The following is a 27283-nucleotide window of genomic DNA, read 5'->3' on the forward strand; positions in this document are numbered from 1 at the left end:
AGTATGCTATGAGCCCTCTGACATTGACATAGATAAATGATGAGGATCAAAGATGACTAAATGAATGAATTAGAATTTTAATACCACCAAAGTCATCAACTCAGTCAAGGAGTACAGTACAGAGCTCACAAATGCAAGACAGGACCTACAGGTGACCACTGGTCCTGGCGAACATCACATCTACAAATACACCTTTAAGTGCATGGCAAAATGAACAGACATGAAATATTAAATACAGTGAGGAATGTACTGAAAAAAAACATTGCTTTATATTGTGTAACAGTATTGAAAGAGTATTTATTTGCCATCTAAACAAAGAGAACTGACTACATGAAATAATCTATTCACACAAAAAACTTCAATAGTCTTTTGTTTTAGCCTGTGTTTAAAATCTATATAATCTAAATATTTTTCTAGAACATTGTGTGTGTGTGTGTGTGTGTGTGTACCAATCTACTTTTAGCACAAATTAAAAAGAGATACATATATAAACAAAGGACTCTGACAACATATAGTCAAACTTGAGATTCTTAGAATTATAAACTTGGTTAGTTTTTGTCCATAGCCCCTTTTATTTAAAATGCACACTTTCAAACAAATTCACAGGTGCTCACGGTAAATATTCCTGACAACAGATTGGGTGAGACAAAACTAGCATAACAATGTACTTCTGACATACCATATTACTGTTTCATCCAATAATTGTGTTAACAACATGGCTGCTGCCTCCATGTGAGCAAGGAATCAAAGCCCATGGCTGAACGTGAGCTAACATATGAAACCATGTGGGCACTCACAGGCCAGAGTAGCAAAATGGTCTTATCTATACGCCCTCACACACTTATCTGACAGCAGCCACGAGTTGTTTAAGTGGCCCAGATGGGCCTGACAGCTGGCAAGGACTACAGACTTCCACTTAGGTACATGTACTGTTTTTGAGAGGACACCAGGTATCACAGTTTCTGCAGCCAGTCAAATATTGCTCAATTTCCTCTAGAGTGATTACAGAGAGAACTCCCTCTGTTGCTCTTTATTCATGCTTGAGGGGACCAGTGACAGGAAGGGATAGATTGTTATTACCGTTTCTTAGAAATCTATGGAATAAAAAAAAAGGAAAAAGTTTAGAAGAAAGCAAACGAAAACATGGAAATATAAAATAACTCTAAATTATAAGAAAAGTTTAAAAAATTGTCAAATGCTCGGAACATTGTTGTCAGTAGAATAAATGTCAGCAAGGCTGAGTTGATGAGGAGGACTCTAGTTACCACAAAGTCAAAATGATACAAGTCTTCCCTTGAAAGCCGCATGTGGTCAGTTAATGCACATTTTGTTTTAAAAAAACAACTAAATATTAAGACAAATGTGGCATTTAGGTCAATATCATATCACAGAGGCCATGGTTAAACCACAGCAAACGCAAGTAGACTAAGCATTTCAACTAAAAAAACAGTTTCTGTCACGCGATGGATAAAGATGTCATGGAGTGCCGTCTCTATAAAAGGAAAGCTACAAATTAATTTAGATGCATAGAACTGCTATGTACTGTAATCAACACTTGTGTTTTTTATCATATTGACAGCAGGGGCCCTTAATGAACAAGTAGCAATAAACAGCATAATGTGCAGTGTGCTTTTGGAAAGTCCACATTGTTTGTGGCAAGAGGTGAGCATGAGTTGTGGTCTATGTTAAGAAGTTGGTAGAAGGGCATCTTTATCCACCAAGTGTTTGTAAATGTAGGATGAAGAGCAGAAAGTGAAAATGCATGCTGTTTTGGCTACTTCTACAAAGGTCTCTATATACAGAGTCTTTACACATATAGCTATGAGGTGCTTTCCTGAGCAGGAACTTAGCAAAGGGACATAATGTTTGTGTGTGTGCTTATGTGCGAAGCTGCCTCGTTCACAAATACAGTACTGGGCATTATAACTCCCAGTCACCAGTCTCATCATTGTTTAACCCAAAATAACTGGTAAGTGTCGACGATATCAGTGTATAAAGATAACCTAATCCCTCCTGTGACAGAAATATGTGATCTTCTCAATGTGTGAGGAGGACGAGCACTTGCTGAGTGTTGGAGTTCAAGGTCAAAATATCTCAAGCTAAACTTTCTACTCATTCAAATAACACATTCTCTATTTGCAAGCGAGGGAGGGAGAAGTTACTTAAATTAAATTTTCAGCACATTTAAGTCTTCCCTGCATCCTCTCATTGGTAAGAGAAGTATAAGAAAGAAAAACTTTTTCTGAAAGACCCTGTTTGACAGCAAATCTGTTTTTGCCCCTAAAACTCAAGTGTTCAAGGACACGAGTGGTTTATATTATCCAACATAAAATGCCGGAGGGTCAGTGAAAAAAGATACAACACACTTTGAAAGAAAGTCAATGTAACACAGTACTCAGGAAAGGTAGCAAACAGCCTCCATGAGATGATACTAATGCTGCAAGTGAGAGAGAAGCGGAGTCAGTGTCACCATGCTAGCAGCTAATGTACAGTGTGCAGGAGTTGGTGGGGACTTCAGAGGTCACACAGGGGAGGGTGGGAGGGGGTCCTAACCCTGCTCGTCCCCAGCCTCAGGGTCTGCCTGAAGAGCAGCCAAAGCTTCTCCATTACAGCGTGATGATGGCTCGCCCTCCTGTGGTGGCGGGCTTGGCTTCTGAGGCTCAGCAGATGACGCTGCTTCCCCGGCTCCGGCCTCCTGGGCCGGTTGGTTTGTCTCGGCTGCAACAGGGGGCTCTGTGACGTCAGCTGGTGCTCCTTCAGGTGCTGCCACAGAAGTGGGTGCTGAGGGCTCCGTGCCTGTCTGGGGAGCTGTCGTGTCTGCTGGGGCAGCGGCCTCTTGGCTGTTTGTCTTTGACTCAGGTACTCTCAGTCTCTTCATGATGGTGGTGACCCGAACCGCTTTCTGTAGGAGAAAGAAAGAACAATGTGAACTCAGAAAGGTTCTGTATCCTGAAGACTGGCTAAGAGAACATCAACTCTCGAAGGACTGCCATAACTGTTATACAATACTGCAACACTACACTTCTCTGTACAATGACTGTACAAGTCCTGTTGAGCTTTGTGAAAATAAACAACAAAACAACTTACCTTCCATTTAGCTCTGGCAAAGTTCTTCTCTATTTGTGCGCACACATTTTCCTTAATGTTCTTATCAGAAGCTGCTCCGCCAGAGATCCTGTTGTACAAAATAGGAACATAACGTAACTCCACATAAGCCTGATGTTTCCCCTATCTTTGCATGCCACAGGCGGCTGCAAACTGAATTTATTGTTCACTTTTTGACTGGCAATCTTTCGCAGGACTGTTTAACTTTTGAGGAAGTGTGGCTAGCACCATTGGCTATACATGCTGCTGTAACTTGCAGCCTGAAATGTAATGATTATTCCGCACAGAGAAGTGATTTACCTTTAACAAGATGAACATGAAATGACACAATGTGTGTTTTTAAGGACATGTCAAGAAGGAAAAAACAGTCTGCTCTTTATCTGATCACAATACAGTCTGAACACATCTCCATGGATTTAGCTATTTACACGAGCAAAGCTCTGCTGCCTACCATTCATGATTAATAGCCTCCTGGGCTGTCAGCCTCTGGTCCTGATCCACCTCCATCAGACGAGAAACCAGACTCTTTGCTGCCAGTAAAGAATCACACAGAATAAAATCAACAAAAGGGGGTTTTGTTCTCTTGGATGGGAACATACTGTAAACATGCCATGTGTTTTTTTTTAGGTTTAAGCAAATGGTTTTATAATTAATTTCACATTCACACACTGATGGCAGAGGCTGCTACATGAAGTGCCCAACTGCCCATCAGTATTATTCAATTCACAAGCATTTAAACGCCGCTGGCATAGCAGCGAGACAAACTTTGGGTTCAGTGTCTTGCCAAAGGATTGGGGTCAAAACCCAGACTAAAGACTAGCGACTCTACACTGGCTCACTGGCTGTGGCTCACAGAAGCTCAGAAGGGGAAAATATTCTCTTGAATTTGAAATATTTACCTAGTAAGCTGTCATTCTCTGACAGTGTTTGTACCTGAATCAGAGATTTCATCCCAATATGGAGAGTCAAATTCATAATCGCCTGCCAGGATCTTTCGGAACAGGTTCTTGTCATGGTTTTCATAATCATCGTCATCAGTTTCATCATAGAAAGGAGGGTTGCCTGACAGCCTAACATAAAAAAGGAAGAAGAGAATAAACAAGTCAAAAACAATCTGCAACCTTTTTACAGACAGCAATCAAGACTTCAGATGAGGTGTACGGGTTAGCATCACAACTTACAGAATGTACATGATGACACCCGTTGCCCAGCAGTCCACCGGTTTGCCATAGCGCTGTCTGCCAACCACTTCTGGAGCTGCACACAAGATAGACCTTTTATCAAAATCTCTACCAGTTTAAAAGCGACACCAGACAGCCAAAACACTTTCTCCACTGAAGTGTCTTTCTTTAATGTTGAGAATATTTATATTCTCACCCAAGTACTCTGGTGTTCCACAGGGGTCCTTTATAAGTCCATTCTCCAACTTGGCAAGATGGAAGTCGCTGATGACTATCTTAGAGTTCTTCAGGCGATTGTAATAAACCAAGTTCTCCAACTTAAAAAAGAAAACAATGACAGCTTTCAATGAATAATTCAAGTTTACGGGGCTATCATTTTCACAGTTCATCATTTAGTGAGAACTAAGACGGTCGAATTTCAGTTCTGAGATCATTCTAATTATTTTTGACAGAAAGAAAATTAGGAGTCTTAAAACATCTAAAAGTTCAATTAACTTGTGCAGATTAAAATGGAAAAAAATCAAGTGTGAAACAGTCTGATTTATTTCTATGACTTTATTATGATTGGACATCAACTAAGTGCTATGGTCAATTTTGATGTATTTCCATTTAAGAAATAAATGAGTTTTTATTCCTTCAGAAAGTTCCACACATGTTTATGGAGCTGTAACAAGACAGGCTCAAGAAATCCACACAAATGGTCACTGATGGAGTCTAGAGGTAAGTGAGTGGAGATGAGACAACTATCACTCACAGTTAATATTAGCCAACATACCTAGCATCAGACATTGGTCATTTTTAAATGGTTTTAACAACTTTAGATTTTGAGTTACCCTTGTAACCTGTATCTTTGTCTTTATTATTTCACTGAAACCAATTAAAGGTCATTTTTGATAGATATTTACAAAATTTAATCATAGAATGAATGAATATATCATTAGACATTAAGGAAACATGCTATGTTGAAGTGTTGGCTTCTCTAGCCAGTATCCTCCTTCTAAGTTAAAGAAGCATAATGGTTTGTTTTTGATTTGACCAGAGAAGTAGGCGACACCTCCACACAGACATTTTGCCGCTCCTCGCTAGGTTTGCCTGGCAAACTGATACAGGTGTTGCAGTAATGAAAGCAGACAAGTGAACTAGTTCTTCCCATCCTAAAAAGAAACGTTGTAAAAATAGAATAAATAATGGAGATGCTTTTTAAAATGGAGAGAGTTTAGAATGCAGAAAGGTTTCGAGACTAATGCAGAGCTGATTAAACACTGAAGCTTCAATTTCTGCGACATGCGTGCATGTCCACTCTTGGGAGGAGGGGGCGGGGGGAGACAGCTCTCTCCAATGTTTTGAATTTGGGCTGCAGTACCCATCGTCACACATGTCCTGTTTGTGCTTGTGTTTATTTCAGGCCTATGTGTGCAAGAAGCATGTCTCTCAATAACAGAGTGTAAACCAGAATTTTTTCGTCAACAACGTCTACAGAAGTTCAAAAGTACAGAAGTTCCACGTCATTAACCATTAATAGTGTGGGCATCCTTAAAGGTGCACTATGTAGTTTTGGTAGAGAGAAAGTAAAAGTTGGAGAAGTGTACAGATTCGGTGGTATTTGTTAATAACTCTATACACAAACTGTCCTCAGAGGAAGATTTGGTCCCTGGAACGCTGTTTGAAGATAAAATGATACGCAAGAAGTTATGGTGGGGGGCCCTCAACAGTGACACCGTAACTCTCCTGGTAGCTTTTTAGCTGCAAACAGTGTTCCAGGGGCCTATTTTTCCTTTGAATACATTTTGTGTATTTAGTTCAGAAAATATAGCAAATAATTGTTTCCCTTCTCCAACTTTCAAATTTCAAGACCAAATCTACAAAGTGCAGCTTTAATTAATGGACATTGTACAAAACTAAAGCTGGGGGTGTTACCTTGAGGTTTCTGTGGACGATATGCAGGGAGTGGAGGTACGCCACAGCCTCCAAAACCTGGCGCACCACATTACTGGTATCTCGTTCTGAGTAGTAGCCCTGGTCCAGGATCCAGTCGAATACTTCTCTGCCTGTTGCACTAAGATAAAAAGAAGGCATTAAACGAGTATAGAAGTTGTTACTGGTTTTATGCAGAAAGCTGTGTGAGTTCATTTTATCTTAGGAAGGTAGATTTGTAAGTAATACAATGTTAATTGCTTTAATTTGTCAAAGAACATTTATGTCATCAGCCTTTATCTTTCCATTTTCCTTCAGCCTCTGAAACTTTTCCAAAAACGAAAAAATAATCTGGTAGTTTAGAATTGTCATTGTCCTTTTGCATTGAATGTTTGGCGTGAATGTAAATTACATTGTTCTTAGCTTTACATTTTCTTACAGGATTTCATAATGCCCCCTACCTGTTAAAGGGAAATCATTTTAATTATTTCCCCAAAGATGTTCCTTTGTGTTTGATCATTTTCTTTCTAACCAGAGTCATAAACCTCACGTGTCCTCGAAGTATGAGACTACAAGCTCACATTTAGCATATCCATAGAACTGGGTCTAATTCACCAAGAAAACATGCTGATGAGAATGGTGCAGCTAGCAAGCAATCATATCTGAATACCAAATAAGAAGAGTTCAGAGCTGCTCTCATATCTACCAGGCCTCAGGCTATAACAGCTTATTCCCCACGAGTCTATAATCAACACATGCAGCCCAGCAGGCCCAAGCGGCTGCAACAAGCAGAGAGCCTTTTCCCCCGGCTCATCAGACATCTGAACTCACAGCTCAAGGAAGAGGAAGTACTCCTTTTTGGTCTCAAAGACATCCACCAGCTGGAGAATATTGGGGTGCTTCACCCTGAGGAGACATGACACAAATAACAAGACAGAGAGAGACAAACATAAAGATATCAAGAATGATTTCAGGAGTCACATAGGGGAAGAGGAATGCATCATTCATTCAAATGGAGGAATAATGTAAAGATCTGCTACGATGCTCATTAATAACACATGAATGCAAGGGAGTAACTGTGGAATTAGCAGGATACATTTTAACGCAATCTGTTAACTTCACTTCTCAACACTGAGAGCTTCCTGTCCAACTGTCGATACCACAGATAAACAGATTTATGTAATCTGATGCATCCATCTGGGAAGAAAAAAGACCATGCAGCAGCGTGGTGCTGAGCATCTGACCATGCCTTCTTCAACCACAGCGCCAGATGGGAAACTTAATGGTGATTTGAGCCCATTAGGCAGCATCTTTTGGGACAGCAGGTTGTTGCTCTGGCCAGTAAAGTTTGCAATACAGTCAAGCTGCCTTCAGTCATACTAAATAAAGAACAGGGTCGATAGAGCTGTTCCTCATTAATGTCATCACTCACAGGTGTAATGTTGAATAACTGTAAACTTTGTTACAATAGGAGCCAAGGAAAAACACTACACTATGGAGAAAAATTATAGTGAGTCTTTTGGACAATTTCCATTTTCCTTGTGGGGGTTTTCTGATAACAATACTTCAAGTCTGAGTTCAAAATGTGGGCAAAAAAAAAATTGGTGGCCATTGAATGAATTCCAAATAAGTGAAGCCAGTGGGAGAGATTCTCAACATAAAGTATGGCTTACTGCAGCTATTTCGAGACAGTGATATCGTTCTTCTTTACATGAATCACTGGATAATCTTAAAAAAGAATTCTTCAACAGCATAAAGATATGGTAGACAAGTATTTATTTTGCAATTTCCTGGGTGTTTGCACAAAACACTCTTTGGTACAATATATGCTTTCAGAGATGTGGTCAGTTTATGGCAGGGCACACCAAATCAAAAAAAGGTATATTTCCCAATGTTAGAAGACACCCTCAAGACATATTTAAGAAAAATAAGTTTAAAGGATTGAAAAAATGTCGACACTTAAATGGACTCACAATGAAAATCATCTCTATCTCATCTATCTCATCTCTATACATTGCCTGTCTCCTTTTTGCTTTCCTGTCAAATAAATGCAACAACGCTCTACAAAATTCATCAAATGATAAATGAAATATAAAATATGTATATCTTGTGAAAAATTACTTTTTCATACTCATTCTTTGATAATATGTAAGGTAGAAATATTCAAATATTGTCTATCGCCTCTCTGCATGAAATCGGTTTGCCAGCAATTATTCCTATCCTTTGAAAATGTCATCATGTTTGACTGAGTCGAGGGCGCTTTTTATCCGGTGAGTTAGATCATCACAGATATGGTATGAATATGTTTCAGATGAACAAAACTAGGAAAACAGGCTGTGATTGACCTGAGTTGTTTAAACAAAACAAGCAACAAGATTGTCTGTGCTCTTTTTTTTTTTTATTGTTGGTGTCTATTCTAAGTACTTAAGAATATGAAACAGGGTTAAAAACAAACTTCTCATCTGAATATCATTCATCAGTTAGTGCAAAACTTACATCTTTAAGATTAGGATCTCGTTTTTGGCAGCCTTGCGCACTTTCCTTCCATCCTTTTTCAAGAACTTTTTACAAGTGTACATTTTCATTGTCGTTTTGTCCTTGGCCCTGAATATCTCACAGAACTCCTCCCTGGAAAGAATCATATTACAGCAATTCATATCAACATGAATCAAAAGCTTGACAAAATAAATAAAGTCTTTGTTGATGATGCTTGTACTACTAAAGAAGCTGTGAAGATACTTACGATTTAACAATTTGACCCAGGTCATATTTATCTGTGACATCCGAAGGATTGCTATAATCCTTCTTTTCTCCAATTGTTATACAGCCAAATGGCATGGCCGCTCCTGACCTGTGGTAAGAGAACAAAATGAGAGACAGATGAGTGAGATAAATTACAAATGAAGAAACAAGAGAACATTTTGGCAAGATGTAATAGGGCATGTTTGGCATCCCGCCTTCATGATGATCTCTCTTCAATTTGGCATCACACTGTGCCTTAATGTTACACTGGATGATGACTAGGCTAAAATGTGTCCCTCCCCCAGTCATAAACAATTACTCCAATAATGCTGAGGAAGCCTTTCAAAAGCAGGAAGGCTAAAGAGCCACCAGAGGATCTATGATGTAGTGGACTGTTTCACTAATACTGAAACAGAGCCTTTCATGTGCCTGCTTTAATAATTGGCAGAGCCATAGAGGGATCTGCTGCACAGGCTCAGCTTTATGCTAATACAGTATTCTAGCTTATATAAGTATAAAACAGCTAGGGTAATGTTTTTGCCATGATGCATAGGTCTGGACTAAACTCACTGTGGAGTGAAAGTTGCAGACCATTGGGGTCAGAGAGTAGAAGGGGCAGATGCTTATATGGTCCCAGCTCAGTGAGACAAGAGAAGCATTCTCAATCAGAAAAAGTGAACCAGCAATTATATCTACAGCACCCCAAGACTCAGAGAGGAATTAAAGTACTTAAGCTCTGCATCAACACTTGAACACCCTAATTGCTGTGCAGCCTCTCTGTGCCTCTCTAAGACAGAAAGGACTTTTTTTTTTTTTACAGAGACTCTAATGTTGTAGTCTGCGTTGTTGGGTTTATTTTTGTAACTCAGAGGAAAAAGAGGATTTTTTTATTTTTTCCCCAATACCGTACTGTACAGTCAGGCGACCAAAAAGAAGAAGGAAATTGGAAGGTTTGGGATTGTTCATAAAACATTCATGTTCCCCAGCAGTCAGTCGAGAGAACAGTTATTTTGTGTGGATGTTTGGGTAGTGTGTGTGTGTGAGAGAGAGAGAGAGAGAGAGAGAGAGAGAGAGATCTTTGTATGAAACAGAAATGTAAGCGTTGAAATATAAATATCTGAGAGTTCTCTTTCTAAATCTGTAATTCAGGAATTACAGGATAGTATACACTAAGTGTCTTAACTTCAGAAGCTATAGACTAGCACTGCTCATTATGCACCTGCAGCATTCATAGGGCACAGGCAGTATCAGAGAGCACAGGTGCTGAGCTGCTGAATGTAGACATACTTACAGCTAAACAGCATTTTCCAGCATCGGATAAGTAGTTCATTTATTTTTTCCCAAAATTATGCAACCTTTTGAATATCTTTTTTTTCTTTGCTAATGTAATGAAAGATAATGATTCATCTATTCATGTTTTCTTGTAGATGACAGAACTCAGACATTTCTGGAATATTATGTAACTGCACAGATTCTACCCATCGTCTGGTTCAGGATAGAATCAATCAAGTGTCTGTTTGACGCTATAGAGCAGACAGAAAGAGGGACTGACAGCCAACCTGAGTAGTTGCCAGGCAACCAGTGGTGAGTTTAGGTAGCTCCCATGCAAGAAAAACATAGTAAACATCCAATGCAACATTGAATTTTTAATTCAAATTCAGGTTTTTCTATACATAAAAAAAAGACACAAGATTTTGTTTTGCAAGCTCTAAGTTGTGTTTTTTACCTTTAGAAAGAGACAGGAGCTATTTCTGTCTCCAGTATTTCCAGTATAGAAACAATGAGAGTGAGATTGATCTTCTCATAAAGCTCGATCAGCAAAAGTTAAAGAACACTTTCCCAAAACTTGAACCATTGCTGTGAGTAATTCAAAGAAAACCAGCGTCAGAAGACAATGCCTGAAACATTTCTAATTAACATTAACTGGAATTGCGATGAAGGAGGCTAAATTTAGAGTGGCCTGGCCCTTCATCGCATTAATGCAAAAAATCATGACGATGTATGTTTATCAAGGAAGTAGTCCTCCTCTTTGATTTGCAATAGGCCTACTGCCCTCAATGGATTTATGCTTCCATTAATGTTGAATCATTGATCTTGATATAAATCTTGATACAAACATTTTTTCATCTGTTTTAAAGAGTGTTATGATAGTACACCTGTAGAAATCACGAGATTCAACTTCTTTTTTTTTTTTTTAGGCAATTGGATCCAAAAAATTTTTAAATTGTTCACCATGGAAATATCTCACAAAAGACAGAAATAGTAAGTGGGATCAGACAAGAACATATCTGGTAAAGGGGCTGCTGATAGCCTAGCTGTTACAGTTTGTCATGTACAAAGGCTAATCGTCCTCATCGCAGCAGTCGTGGGTTTGGATCTGACCTCGGCCCTTTGCTGCATGTCACCCCTTTACTCTCTCCTCCCAAAATGTCCTGTCTCTCTTCAGTTTTCCTATCAAATAAAGGCAAAAGGCCCTAACAAAAATTCCTAAACAATTTTTAATCTGCAAAGACAAAAATATTACCTCTCTCAATAATTAAAACTAATTAATAAGGCATATTAGCCTATTTGGAGGCTTACAGAACAACCTAACCAACCTCTTGTGAACAGTTGTGGATATTCTGTATGTTAAGCTTCTTGACTTTTAAAAAGGTGGCGTGCTGTAAAATGATGATGCAGCAAAAAATTCTTCAGATGACTTGAAAAAAGAAAATATTTATATTCCCAGCCACACCAGATCCATCTGTGCTGACGGCCTGGGTGATAAATATCCACATGTAAATGAGTGCAACCAGCATGATGCGTAAAGCGTTATGTGTAAGAAGGGCAATCTGTTTGCTGAAGCTCTGCGAACTGACTCGTAATCTAATTTGAGAGACATTTCAAATAGCTGCGAGAAAACTGTGCACTCTCTGAACTTCCATTTCTCACCCGAGACCCGAGTATAAGCTATAGTGTGTAGTCAGCGAGAGGGGCTGACCTTTTCTGGCTCCCTAGCTCTTACCCTCAATATACTCTACATGTCTCTCTGTGGTAAATGCTTTGACTCGGTGAAGTTCTGCTGCAAAGAAGAAAAGAGAGTTCCGCAGGGCCAGTGGCTTAAATAGAGTTTACTCTGAGCAGATCTGACAGAAAAAAGGAAGTAGTAATCATTCAAGGAGAAAATCTTTATTATGCTACTGTAGCAAACATTTTTGATTTGGAGACAGCTACAACAGTTGTAAAGGGTTGCTGTGATTTGTGAGTGAAGAAGAAGACTGGAGGAAAAGTGAGTTAAAGCAATTTGGATGATGATTCAAGCTGGTAAGTAGTTAATAAGTAAACACTTTGTTGTTGTGCAAACACTTTGCAAAAGTGTGCAGTGGAGCAATATTCCAAAGGCAGATTTATGCAGCAAAACCAAAAGTATGTTCCTAAAAAGTCTCAGTCGGCCTCTCTCATTTCATAAAAAGTAGGACTTACTGTGATGGATGAGTATTTGTGAAGCAATTCAAGTGGAAAGAGCATGATGCGGCTTATATCATATAACAGAGACTGGATAATGGGCCCATTTGGACTGCCCACCATCAGCAACATTCAGGCATTATCCCTACATATTCTGAGTGTTATCTGCCCTGCAGGAGCACCGATCAATGGCTCGTGATGCTTTATGGCCTAATATGTTGGTCTCCAGCTTGGATTTTCTGCAGAAAAGATGTAAAAGAAAGAAGATGGATGGATCATATTAAAGATCGTGGGCTTATTAGGGGGCAGAGCACCTCCTCTCACTGGAGGAGCGAATAAGTAAGTCAGGTTTTTCTTGTTGCCTATTGAAATCAATGAGAATCAAACTGAATTCATCGCTTTTGTGCAGTGTTAAAAACACAGCATAATAACATTGAGGAACATTAGACAAATAAGCCTGTGTATGTGAGTAAGTTTGCACTATATTCCACAAGTTAATTCTTGAGAGATAAAAGCGTTTTTTATTTTTTTGGGGAAATCCTTTGCTATTTAGTTTAACTCTGTCCTTTTTCAACCCTTCCCTACTTACACTCCCTCTGGCTCAGCAGCATCTTAATGAGGATGCACAGTAAAGATCAGACCCCATGCATCACACTTGTGCTGACTGTAGGCCATTACAGATTTACTGAAGGGAAACTAAGCAGTGCTGACTCTCAACAGTTAGGTACAAACTATATTTTATACAGACCACAATCCCTTGAGCCAGATAAGAAATATGATCATATTAAAAAAAATGCTGCATTAATTACTTTTCATTTTTGATGGATGAACAGTTCTCCCTTCACAATTCTTATCCCAAGTGTTGTGTAAATGAAGACATCAGATTACATACTGATTCGCTTTGCTGAATACCTCTTTGAAATAACATAATGCCTGTCTCAGGAAATGTTTACACAAGAACGATATTCTGAAAACAGGTTGGTTTTTCATTTAAAGAAAAGAGCTTGTATAACACCTTTCTATTCATCTGACTAGTCAAAGCACTTTTACACTGCATGTCACACACTGATGGCAGAGGTTCTGGTATCTTAAGTGACCATCAGAAGTAACTCATCGCATTCATACATATTCACACGCCGCCGACTAAGCAGGAGCTATTCAGGGTTTAGTGTCTTGCCCCAGGACACATATAATACAGGAGCTGGGAATCGAACCTTCCAGTTGAGAGACGACTGACTACCAACTGAGCCACAGCTGCCCCTAAGTGTTCACACAACAACGTTTTGATAACAACTGCCATGCACAGTTGCGCAAAAACATCTAAAAATGCTCTTCATGCCAGACTTTGTTATGAAACGACACGTGCATGCTTGTCCTTCAACACACTCGTCCTTCAACAGAGCAGTGCGGGATAAACATACAAAAACAGGTAACGCATGAATATTTGTGAGGACGGACAATGTTGTGAGGATGTTACACTAAGTCACACTAAACTACAAAGAGAATTTCAAATAAATGTCAACTGGGAGTGAGTGGCACAAACAGAACTCTGGAGTAAGCCATTGTTGTCCACTAAGGCATGACTATTGACTCGAAGCGTAAGGCTGCTGTTTCAAGGAGGAACAAAATTGGAGCAGTCTACACTGCGACTGAATCGGTGCTGTTTTCTTAGTCAAAATGCAACAAAAGGTTGCCATTTTTGAAGTGTTGTCGTACAAACAGGGCGTTAGATATATGAATTGCCAATGTGTTATAGAATACAGGCAGCGAGACATTTATTGTTCTGAAAATGAAGATAGTGGAGCATGTTACAGCTAAAGTGTAAGATGTTTTTCTTAAGTGCTCTTGAGGCTGAGTTTTGCATCTTTACTTGTCAGTTAACTGTTAGCTGGGAGTCATTTGAAGAGAATGCAGAAAGTGTGGTAGGGTTTGTTTACTGTTTTGTTTTGAGTTGCCAGTGGGAGTCAACCTTTGGTTGATTGTGTGACTCTCAGCCAATTACAGAATAAAAGTCAGGACAATGTCTGGACAAGGAATCATCACTGACTCTCACTGCAGCATTGTGAGGAGATGTGCATGCGTATTTGTTCTTTAAAATGTAACAATGAAGCAAGCAGAACAAATATGATATATTTCTCATTCATGGCTGTGTTTTTGCTAATGCCCACCAAGTTCAATTCATTTTTAACCTCAGCAGTGTAACGCTGCTCTCTGTCTCTTCCGGCTGTGTAGGAGGGGTCAACTTTTAAAGACTTATTTACAAACACCAAGGGATTTTTCTAATTACTCTCACTTAACACAGTTATCATGCAGAGAAGGAAGTGCTTTAAGGTTTCAGTCTTGAAGGTCTTTGTTTTGGTCTATTGTATTTTGGTGATAATTAATAGCAGGTATATTGTTTGCCTCATAGGATTACTTTGTGATGTCAGTTGTCACTCCAACAACTATCTTTCCTTCTTTTTACAGCAGTAATTACTCTTTTGACTTGTTTTCATGGACGTATAAGGAAACATAGAAGTGACAAGAAAGTCATTGTGCTACTTCACCAAAAAGTGAGCTAAAGAAGATTCTATTTTATTGGCCCCTTTAACCCTCTGTGGTGCAAAACATTATCTACCTGTGATAGTAGGTACAGCCTGTAGTGTATTAAACAATGAATAAAAAGAGGAAACTGGAAGAAAATAGTGCAAAATAAAGAGCAACATAGAAATGAATCCATATTTCTATGAAGTAAATAAAAACACAACACCTGATTTGAGTGGTGTAATATAAGAACAAATAAAATGTGTGCCTTTTGAAGTGATGTGTCATCTTTGTGATTTTTTACATTTATATTTTTCTTTAGATTGGATCCCCATAAGTTGCTACAACAGTAACATGTAATCTTCCTGCTATGTAAACTGTCTAATTCATAGACATTCACTGACCACCGACAAAGCAGCTAGTTAGTTAGTTACCTTGGCCAAGGGCACAGTGGACAAGCGGCTGCAGGAGCTAGGGATTGAACTCTCGACCCTCTGGTTGAGAGACAATCAACTCTACCACTGAGCCACAGCCACCCCAACAATAATATTAACCAACAGTTATTTAGTAGACAATCCTAAAGACTCAGATTTAAATAATCTAATCTCTATACACTGAATTACAAAATGAATGCTGAAATTTCCAATACAACTTTTTAGAGGAAAGGTTAGCAGGGATCTGTAATATTTTACTAAACCTTCCAAACTTCAAATCTGAATTCTGCATTTTCTGACTGTAAAGTTATCTATCAAAGCCCCTGAGAATCCTTCATTCTTGAGTGTTTGGGAGAAACAAGTAATAATCTTTTGACAGGGTTTATCTCAGCCTTATAAAATATCTTCCCTACCTATGCTCGGTCATAGCCCAGCTCCAGGGGATTGATTGGAGCTTAAGCCCCACAAGGACAGACTACAGCTATTGGGAAATAAACATCTTTGATATTCATGTTTCTCTCATCCCTGCTGATCTCATGGGATTGCCAGAAACTCGGATGGCACTTTGCCTTCAGTGGAAAGGAGAAGAAAAGGTCAACATAGATGTGTATGGCGACAACAGTGTTATCTTAATGGAGACCAGTATGAAAAAAAAGCTCAAAATGTTGCCTCCAGCTATTTCTCACAATGTCAAAAAAAGTTGATGCTGAAAGTAAAAGGTGCAAGGCAACTACCAATATGTTAGTTACACTGAAAGCCAACATAAGGACTGGAGAGTGATTTGATATAAATATTGTTAGACTTCTGTAAATCATATCTGCTTGAAAGTTCTTATTATGGAAAATTCTTCAAACAGGTCAAATAGTAGAACCTTCAAATAATTGATAGGAAACAGTTAACGACTTAAAACTTAAACTTTTTAGTGAGGTTTCAGTTCTACCAGGATGTTCAGTGATACAGGTGCAATCTGACTGACAAAAATATTAGCTACATGGAGGATCATCTTTAATGCTAATGACATGTTCTTGTTGCTTATATCTTTATTTTTAAGTTACCTGCTTGAAATACTCATCCTGTATTTAATGTTGACGTGCTGTGTTTTCTTTAATAACGAGTATGTCAAAAAAATATGTTGTGTGGATTTTTACAGCCTTTAACTCTAATCAGGGATCAAAATAAATAAATGACAGAGATGAAAATTGATGGATTGAAATCAATAAATATATATATGAACATAAGTGATATGACACATTTTTATGTAATAATACACCAGATGCGCTAAAAACATCAGACTTTATCTTGAAATGTGAGCATAGTATTGTGTGGGCCATTTTTAATGACACAACAACCAATAACAGTAATGAAATCATTTTGTTTTAACATGTTGATAACAGTAAACAAGAAATAGACTGCACAGGTGTGAAGGGTGAACAGGTGTAGGAATGCCAGTTTAAGTCATCTAAACAATATGGAGGCACATAGCAGCGATGCTGATACTACTCAATACTTTAGATTAAAATATTTCTCTATAAACAACATCAGACAAATATAAACTGTGACTGTTATCCTGAAGTCCCACTAACATCAAAGCTGTCTTCTTGTGAAGGAACTGAAAATCTGAATCAAAGGCCAAGAGAACTTGTTAGTGCTAATATGTGTTCTATGGACATGGTGTTATGAAATATATATTACCTGCCTTGGACAATACTTGCTAAAGCTTTACTTTTTTATGCTTTTTGTATGTGTAGATAAGAAAATAAGACATCCTGCATATCATCATTTTGCCTCATTACTGCAACCCATAAGTATGTTTTTTTTTTTTTTTTTTTTTACATTTGAATGTCGGGGGAAATGGCTTCTTGGAAATGTTGGCATAAAGGTTTGCATACGCCATCTCAGGGGAGTTTCACCACACTAATTAAACTTGCAATGAAGCATATAGGGCTTGCTGTTTCAACCTTTGCTGGGCCAGAAGAGAAGCGTACAGCTACAATGAGTGGAGCAGAGGAGGGTAACAACAGCGCATTGTAAATAAATGAAGGGAAGGAAAGATGCAATAATCAGCATCATGCTTGGAGCAGTATCAGAATTAAGATGGTGGCTAAGGTTTTAAAAAGTGAGCAAATACACAATTGAATTAATTATTCACATTTCACAGCCTCCTTCACACTTTGTCTCTCTGGGCCCCCAGTTTGTTTCTTTCTCATATCGAGGAATCACTGTGTCCCGAGGTATTTCCTTTCAATGTTGCTAAGGGCTAAAGTATCTCAGATTTGGCTCTGCTGTAATAATTTGTCTCTTAAGATCTCCTACTAATCCCAGTTCATTATGCAGCACTGCTTGTTGTCTGCATCAGCCTCACACACTCTATATGCTGCAATTCATTCAAAGCAATGTTCTGTGTCTGACTTATTTCTCATTCTTTACTGAATGAGGAAAAACACAGCAGTGGATTCTTCAGATGCAACGATTGACTTCAAGAGAATCTTCACATCTCTCCTTTTCTTAATTTCAAGCTCCTCTTCTAAATTAGAATTTCCTCGACTAGCAACTAGGGCTGGGATATTAATCGAGTATCAATTTCAATGTTAGCTTCTTACGATCATGAAAATAAAATAATTGAGATTAAAAGATTACTGTGCAGCATGCCGTGGTATATATATATATATATATATATATATATATTTACCGCCTTGTTCAAAATGTTATCTAATTTTAGGACTCATGGTTGCATCGCCATTTTTGACCAGCCACAGTGCCTGCCTCACTGTGCTTCGCTGTGACCTGGACAGCTCTTTTGAACTTTATTACTCTTTATAGGTAGGATGGCTTACAAGGATTTTGCCTTTAGAGAATATGTGAGTACAAGGCCATCCTGTTTTGAAAAACAAAGCAGCAACAGCAACAACAACAACGTTAGAGACAATTCATCTCCCTGAAGGAGAGAGAGTGTGTGTGAGAGTAAAGACACGAGTGCATGCCTGAGTGCATAAAGAATGTGTTCATTACAGTGTGAATCTATACACTCCACAGAACTAGGAACATGCATCTTTTCGTCCTAAGAGATAAAGCCACAGTTTCTAATTTTAGCCTAAACATATCTGTACGGTCAAAACTTATGTACCTTTATGTCATTTAATTATGATGCAGGAGAGTGTTGTTGTGAGAACGATGAATCACAACATACAGTGGTGACTACATTTCATAAGCCCAAATTAAACATAAAGTTTAAATCATGTATGAGCAAGGTAGACCCAGTTAAGGTTTTAGAATGAATAGGTTAATGCAGTACTTGTCAAAGTGTGTGTGTGTGTGTGGCTTGGGGAACATTTAGTGCACAGTGTTTCCCATCCTGGCGGGACCCCAGGGATATTCCGGCTGCCCCGTTAATTTTACCCCCATATGCTCAGCATTTTAGACCAATGAACTAGTAGGTAGTCGATCTCCCTCTGTACCCCTCACATACATGTTGCAGGTCTATACTCAGACCAAAGAGAGAGGAAACAGAGATCAATGTCCCCAGTTAAGTCTCTTTGTGTGAGTTTGTTTTTGTATTGCTTTCTTTTGAAAGTGTTCAGAAGGACACTTCTAATGATGCCAACTATTAAACAGCAAATACATTATTTTTTAACAGTAGTTACCAAGATGCCATGTTAAACTTGGCCCCATTAGTCATCATTTTATTGTGATGGGAGGGTGCGAACAATTGTCCTCTTCCAAAGGGGGAATGACAGAAAAAGTTTGAGAATTACTGAGTTAAAGTAATACTCTAACAAATTCCAACCTACCCAAGACATCAAATCTTGTATTTGATGTTATTTTTGCTTTTGCCTTTATTTGGACAGGACAGCTGAAGATAGACAGGATATGGGAAGAGAGAGTTAGGGATTGCATGTACCAAATAGTATCAGGACTTAGAGTCAAGCCTGTGATCAGTGTGACAACAGTTAAAACAACCTACACACTCACCTTATGCACAGCTTGGTCCACAAACTTGTAATCTTAACATGATTATTTTGTGTGGGTTCTCTATTACTGAATTGCCATAAACTTGGCAAACAACAATTTACTGTGTATGTTGTATTAAATTCAAGGGATATTAAATTCCCTTAAAATTATTATACTGGGGCACTGGATAACTCTCCTGGAAGACCTTGTGCCACATATAGAGGCTAAGGGTATTTGCTGCAGGGATGCGCTTTGCTTTGCTGTATTTGAAATCTTTCATCACGTCATAATACTTCCTGCCTGTCTTCAGCTTTTGAAGCTTGTTTTTTCTTACCGTTTGTCCTGTATATAATGATGCATCTGCGGGACGTATATAATAAAGTGGAAGTAGGCACTGTGATGTCGCCTATTTGTCTGTGCATTTCCATTTTGAAGTATTAAGTTAATTAAAATGGTTATAGCCATGTTGTTTTTTCCTGCTCCAGAATTGAATGTGTTATGACGTGAGGGTAGAGATGAAGACAGTTAAATGGCTACCAAAAGCTAAGTTATTTAAATTTTAAAGGTAATGCAGATGACTAATGCATTGACTGGTTTCCTACAAAGATTATAGAAAGTAACCAGTTGTGTTGTGGTGGTAGATAATTCTACCAGATGTTCATGACTATAAAAAGAAAAGTGATTCTTTGGAATGTTTATGATTTGCCTCTCACTGACACACATCTTGATATGCATTATTAACTGCACAGGAAGCCATTTGTCCGACCTTTACATTAAAAATGTATCCAAAAGGCTTCACCCTACCAAACACAACCAAGGTGTCAAGTTAAGTGGCTTGAAAAAGCCTAGATAATGCTTAGCTGTCACTTAGTCGACTGGCATTTACAATTGTTTACAAGGTCAGGTGATTTACAATTGATCAAAAGATTTTCATTAGGAGAATTGTTAGCATAAACAAGAACACAGCTAATTCCAAAACCTCAACAAACGGCAAAAGTAGATACAAAGATCATAAATATTCTACAAATTACAAAACATCCCACAAAAAAAACATTAAAAGTGAACGCTTTACAAAATTATTAAGGATGCAAAGTTAAAAATATAAACAAAAACTGCTGTATATCAAGACCCAAGAATGATGTATCCAGGTAATGAAGTTAGATTTAGTAATTTATGGTGACAATAATAGAGTTTCTGGCCAAAGAATCAGAGCTCCAACACCAGGCACAGTCAGCTGATAGTACTGCTGGATGGATAGCTAACAATGTTTATTCCTGTTCTGCATTAACAGAACATTTCTCCACAGACAGCAAGCCTGGGAAGCTGAGGTTTAAAAGAAACCCTCAGGCAATTGGTCTGTTGGCATAATAGAAGGGCAGACAGAAAGAAAGTCAACCAGAGCTTAGGAGCCACTTAGGAGGAGCCTCTATCAAGAATGGACCACATGTCAACCGAAGAGGCAGAGCTGCTCCAGTGGTGACTGGCAGAAACACACTGGGAGTCAGGTTGACCAGTCAGGTGATCTGGCAAAAAGTCAAGTCGTGAAGCAGTATAGGCAGACCAGCAGAGTACTGATTAAAACACCGGACAAGGATAGCAACTGCAGACCAGATGTAGTAGATGCCCAAACCCTTCTAAGGTCATTTCTAAATGCCAGGTCTCCCTGAACTAAGCTGAAATGGCTCAAAGATCAGTGGATCAAGCTTCGGAACTAGCATGCTGCAGGCCTGGCAGCAGGCTCGGCAGCAGGCTTGCAACCAAAGTGTATTTTATTAAGTACTGGTTGGTCACTACCAAACAGGAGAGCTGACATGAGGCAAAGAGAAAGGAGGCTGGCTGAACATGCACGTTAGAAAGCTAGATGTGTGGGAAATATGGCGATGGACAACAGGCTTGGAGGCAGGCAGTCAAATGGCAGGCCAGATGCTAACATGCTGTACAGAGGTGCAGATCAGGGGTTATTTGGCTGAAGGTTGACTGCAAGCTCACAGTGTAAGCTTGAGTCAAGAGGTCAGAATGGTGGCCATGTGCTCCTTCAGTGCAGGCATTCATCTTGATTCATATGTTAACAAATGTCCCAAGACTCTTAAAATAACAAGTCTAGATCATACTCTTTGTTTTATTATTTACAAAGACCCTATATTCTACCACAATTCAAGGCAATTTAAAAAGCTATTTCTTTAACACAGTGTGTTCTTAACTCACAGGTTTCTTGTTTGCACAAGACTGAGTGGCTGAGTACTTTCTCCCCTATTCCATAGAAGACTGTGTACTGCCAATCTTATTAGATTTCAATCCCTCTGAGTTGCATCAGTGGACAGAAACTTTAATTGCCAGACATAAAATTGACATTACATGAAATACTATCCTCTGAAAGAAGCGATAAATAAAATGGACTCAATTTTAATGTCAAGCTCACTCTAATTGAAAGTCCCTTCAGAGTGCTGACTGTGATTTGACAACGCAAAAGAGACACAATTATGAGCAGTAATTTAACGAAGCCCATTACTGAAACTACCAGAAGGATTTTCATAACATTTGAGAGCAAACACAACTACACCATGGGGATCCCTCTCTCTTGTGGAATCACTTCCCTGTTGAAAACTTTGGGGTTCATTGTGTTGCACTGTAGCCAATTTACTGCAGAAGGCCGTACTAGGCTATAGTCAACTAGCTGTTCTCTATATTATCTATCGTGCACAGACCAGCTCACATTCACAATATTTTTATATCAGATTTGACATGACAAAACACCATTTAAGTGAACCCTACAAGTCTGTCCCCTAAATGTTCATGACATCAGCTTAAATAGTGTCAGGAGGGTTGTAAGACTACATATATGTCTTGTAAGTATTTAAAACAGCAACATTTCCACATGGCAGTCACATCAGACTGCCATGCTTTGAGTCTGAAATAGCTTCTGCATTTATTTTCTCTATTATTACCTTTGTCCCTTGATTTTAGAAAGATGTAAAGTCCCATTAGCGAAGTGAGAAACTCATCTACCTGCAAGACATACTGTATCCTCCATCCCTGTCGTCATAAGGTTCCACCAAGTCCTCACCTGCAGCACAAGATGCCTGACTCTAATGTCATCCACTTCCTGAACCTGTTTTCATCAATCTTAGCTTTCACAGTTCAGGAGAGAGAGGAGATAAAACCAGGGATGTTTTTTGAGCTGCAGTAGGAACTCTACATTTTAAACTTGAGTGAAGGATTTTCACTCATTCAATGGCTTTCTTAATCATCTTGATATAGTAGACAGTGAAAAGGACTTATGCTGCAGAAGAAAAATATAAACAGCACAAATAAAAATGTATTTCACAATTTCTCTCTTAAGGCCAGTTGGCTATAGAAAAAGTAGTGAAGTTCGAATTGACATAAAGATACCTTTGCCGTTTTAACATTATTTTGCCCTGCTACCTTTAAAAATTCAGCCCATCCAAAATCAAGAGTCATTCTAATGGCATCAACTTCTAGTATCTGTTCACTAACAGTTGGAGAACTGACAATAGAGGAGTAAAAACCTGACCTAATAAAATATTTCCCTTTGCATTATGAAAGTCTTTACTACATTTTAATGACGTCTCATTCAATAGTTTGACTCAAATCCAAGGCATATGGAGTGGAAAACTCAGGGATTCATTAAACTCAATAGGATGGATTCTGTGAAAACCTTAAATGTTGGTCGATTTCAGGATACTGTATCATTCAGTTTGGGCCATAGTGGGATTGATCGGCTAATCGACTGATTGGCTGACATTGATATCTGCATACTGCAACCATGATTTATGAGAAGGAATACAGCCATATATGTGACAACAAATTCTCCAGCAAAGAAAAAAAGCTAATTTCTGCGAGCAAAGAATACGTTTCGGCATCAAATTATTTCCAGCACTTTCTTCTTGTTCTCTCACACAGTTTGTTGGGTTTTTCCTCCTCTGTGTTAAGTAAATAGATTGTGTCTAATGCCCTCATTAGTTTCTGCTGTGTCTCTGAGTAGAATCGTGTGCTGGCTTTATCTTTCATTCTCGCTTCTCATTCAGTCTAACAGCTCTGTTCTCCGTCTGGGAGAGGAGGCATCTCATATCCATGTTTCAATGAAATGAAAATAGGATGTTCAGAGCAAGAGGATGCCTCTGGATGCGGGGGAGCTGGGTTTGCTGCTGCTGCAGCCAGAGCGTGCTTGAAATACAACACAAATCACAAATCTGGAGGGCTTTGTTTGAAGTCCAGCATGACTGAAACTGAATGCAATATGATGAATACAGTACATTGCTTAAAGGCTGATATAAATCTGAGTATCTGCATGGTTTAGATTAATTCTTTCTGATGTCCTTTCGCTAATGAAATAGCCGTTATTTGCGGGGAGTAGAGCAATGCAAAGGCAGCACTTTTTAAGTAAAATTCTTCAAAATATGTCGTGTAAAACTATAGAAAAGAAAAGATGATGAAAGTCACACTTAATATGCATGGAAAACAAATTTAGGATAGTTACTTTCAAGTCAGCTCAATAATAATAAAATTACAACTGAGTACTACAGATCTGCTGTCTCAGTTCTGTCACTGCCAAACTCAAGCTCTGATGGAGTAGATTTTGATATTCAGTTAAACAAGCGAGTCAGCAAAAACAGGAATATTGCAAGGGAAAGTACAACATCTTAGCATAGAGTATATACTGAATACTGAAAGTGAACTAGCTCACTCCTCTGTTTTCTTAATCTGTAAACCACAGCTGTATGAAAACCAGTGAGGAGGAAATGATCTAATCTTGTACAGATGCCTTCTTATTGTGCACAGGTTAAACAACAGGTTTCGTTAGCTTACCATCCAAGTTAAATCCTTAAAGCCATCACCATGTTCATATCTGTTAATGTAAGAAAACAATCAAAACTCAGTTGCATGAAGAGACTCAAATACTATAGCCCTTTGCTCCTGCTTGTTAGAAGTGTATTTAAAGGTTGTGTTAGGGGAAACAAACTGATGGGTTGGACTGCTGCAGAGCGGTTGTTGTCTGAGTGCTTGGTGTGAAATCAAAGAGAAGTTTCTCTCTAAGCCCTGCTGCTTCAGAGAGAAGCTTAGAGAATGGTACAATAACAATGTATCTGCTGGAATGTTGGTATTGCTCGATGGTGCTGATGCTTGTCTCAACTTGTTCTGCTCTTCTTTAATAAGTGCTGGCAGTAGAGTTAAGGGTTAATCTCTAAAGCACAGCAGTTTGAATGAGTTACTGTATAGATCCTGCTTTAACGTTTCCACTATATTATCACCTCTTATCGATAATCTCTGAAGGGTATGTACAGTGCAAATACAAGTATATGCACTGTATATGTATGCCTCTGTATGTAGAGAGGCTTCAGGACTAAAGGTTACTTCAGTCATAAACCATTACAGAAATGTCTGACACAAATAATTCTTCAATACACAAAGCCTCAGGCTGCGGCTCGTAGAGATAGCCACGAACAACCGATTTGAGCACAAGAACTTCAAAATCCCCTTCATCCATATCAGTTTGAAGTTGAAACATACTTTCCGCCATCGTCGGTTCTTCTCAGCTTTCTCCACAGAGCCTGTTAGCATAGCTTCCAAGCAAGATGGCGGACATTGCTTTTAGATTCTGGGAGTGAGGTCCCCACCCACTGATCTGTAATACTGTAGGTCTGTAGCTTCAGTCTGTCCCCTATTGGCGGGTTGAAAACATGAGGAACTAGCGATGTAGTTTCAACCATAGAAAAAGTAGCCTCCGATGACGCAAAATGACAATTGTTGCGTCATCAGAGGCTCTTTTTCAGACAAGAAATGCAGAGCTTTCCTATCTCAGGGGAAAATAAGGGCGGGATGCACGACCATTCAAAAATACTACCAGGTTTCTAATGATACAAAGCTTAATGCAAATGGTGAAGTATCCCTTTAAAAAGATAAGCTTTTCATTCGAATAGCCACATAACTTTTCTCCCTATTGTTCGCCTATCCTTACCTTCACTAAAAGCATCTGGTTCTTACTGTAAGGAGATATAAGAATGGAAGATGTCAGTCAAAACGTTCAGTATTTGGGCTTACAGATAGACATCAGAGCATTTTATTTCTGATAGCAACAGTTTTCAATTCAGAGGCATAAACAAGTCATCATTTTTTTTGAAGTTATTTCTTTTTTTTTGCCTTTTAGCCTTGATTGTATAGGACAGCTGAAGAGAGCCAGAACATGTTGGGAGGAGAGAGAGGGGGATAACATGCAGCAAAGGGCCACAGTCGGATTCAAACCTATCGTCGCTGAAGTGAGGACTCTAGCCTCTGTAGGTGGGACTGCAACCTTTTTCTAAATCTCACAGTAATTTCACAAGTCGATTGCAAGCTACATTATGTCCTAAAATGAAATTAAACAAGGAACCAGCATCAAGTTGACACTCTTGGAACTGCAGTTTTTAGCTTCCCTTTTAGACCCATGGGTTTCTGTCATGGTTTCCAACACCTTACTGTAAAGATGGTGCCTATTCAGTCCTATGAGTTTTTCTTGTCAGGCACATATGCCAATAATTCCAGTACTGTTTCCCCCTGCTGGTTAAGCCTGCAAATTCTTGCTCAGTTAATTGACTAAAAATTGTGATGATGACATACAATATTGGTTATTTTTTCAATTTTTAATCTTAAAAAGATAGGAAACTATTGTTTCTGCTTGCCTTGAACAGGCTTCCAGGAAGCTAACCAATCAGAGGAAAGTGCACTATTAGGGAGGGAGGCATTAAAGAGAAAGGAGATTTTTTTGAGAGAGGCTTAGAACTAAGGGGCTGCATAGTGAATTTTAATGACCTGTGAATCATGCAAAGCTACTCTGGTTGAATCCCAGAAAAGAATTAAAAGCTGAAAATAAGCATGATAGGTCTACTTTGGAGGAGCTATCAGTTATGTTTTAATACATTGTTTCCATTGAGTGCCAGTACATGTGTGTATCAGGGGGAGACCATTGCTGATCAGTAAAAGCCACTTTATTGCAACTCAAACGTCAGTCCTTGTTGTAAAATTACTAGTTACCAAAAAAATATTGGATATTTTGCAAAAGAACTGAGTTGGCATTTTATAACAGCAATGGTCTGTGTGCTGCTTCCCACTGCAGTGTTAACAGTGCACAGATGTTATCGAGTACCCACCCCACATTGGCAGTTCTAGACCACTTTTACTGAGGGGGCCAAACTGGGGCCAGTTGTTTTGTCAGAGGGGAACATTAAACCCAGGTAAAAAATAGACAAAGATGATCGCTTTAAAAATATATAAATATTATGCCAAATAATAGTGCACATCATTAAATGCCATGATTTATATTTGTTTCAGTTAATATCACAGTAGATTGTGAGTCCGGTTGTTGAGTCAAATACTGTGTATGTGTTATGAGGGGGGACTCTTCCTTTTGGAGGGGTGGCCACAGGGGGGACCAAGCTCAGTGTTACAGGGGCACTGGCCCCTGTTGGCCCCTGTCTAGAACCACCCATGCCACCCCACCGCATGGTGTTTGATTTCATGAAAAATAAAAGTTATTAATGTACTGGCTCTAAATGAAAAAAAAAACTGCCAGCAACTAAAAATGCAGTTTTTAGCATCCAACAAAAAAATCAATTTCCAAATGAGACACAGTAAAAAGTTCATATTTACCAAAAGAATCGGGCTTGTGAGAATGATCATCTCCTTCTCAAACACAAGTAGGGTATGATTAAAGTGAATACATCACACTGTTGACCAGTAGACTTAACTGTAGCTGTTTCCAAATATAACCTGTGGGCTTAGGTATAGCTGTGTGCAAATGAGCCATCTTTAAATTTCTGCAGTCGTTAATCAGATCAGACAAAACTTGACAGATGCCCTGTGAAGGAAAGCTGCAGGCGCAAATATGCAGAATTGTTGCAAAGGTCTTTCATACATTGTCTCACGCTGATGATGTCAGACATGTGCAGTGAGGGAAGCTTAATTCCCTGAATTTGTCATATGTAAGAGTAATAACCT

The 27283-nt window shown here is 38.8% G+C and overlaps 1 protein-coding gene across 2 annotated transcripts in view; it reads right to left on the reverse strand.

Moving 5' to 3' along the window:
• Nucleotides 1-57: 57 nt before the first annotated feature.
• camkvb (CaM kinase-like vesicle-associated b) overlaps nt 58-27283 on the reverse strand; it is a 39016-nt gene continuing 11790 nt past the window's right edge. Inside the window, exons 1-11 of one of the 2 annotated variants that reach the window (XM_020633893.2) lie at nt 24119-24248; nt 8944-9051; nt 8697-8828; nt 7032-7106; nt 6204-6342; nt 4483-4603; nt 4287-4362; nt 4039-4175; nt 3557-3635; nt 3088-3175; nt 58-2902 (exon numbers count right to left, since the gene is read on the reverse strand). In XM_020633893.2, the coding sequence (XP_020489549.1) occupies nt 2549-2902; nt 3088-3175; nt 3557-3635; nt 4039-4175; nt 4287-4362; nt 4483-4603; nt 6204-6342; nt 7032-7106; nt 8697-8828; nt 8944-9038 (1296 nt within the window). In that variant the 5' untranslated portion in view covers nt 9039-9051; nt 24119-24248 and the 3' untranslated portion in view covers nt 58-2548. Of the gene's footprint in view, nt 2903-3087; nt 3176-3556; nt 3636-4038; nt 4176-4286; nt 4363-4482; nt 4604-6203; nt 6343-7031; nt 7107-8696; nt 8829-8943; nt 9052-24118; nt 24249-27283 lie in introns of those variants that run through there. The other variant, XM_020633892.3, reaches the window with a different exon arrangement.

This window comes from Labrus bergylta, chromosome 5 (genome assembly GCF_963930695.1).
Source record: "Labrus bergylta chromosome 5, fLabBer1.1, whole genome shotgun sequence".
Lineage (NCBI taxonomy): Eukaryota > Metazoa > Chordata > Actinopteri > Labriformes > Labridae > Labrus > Labrus bergylta.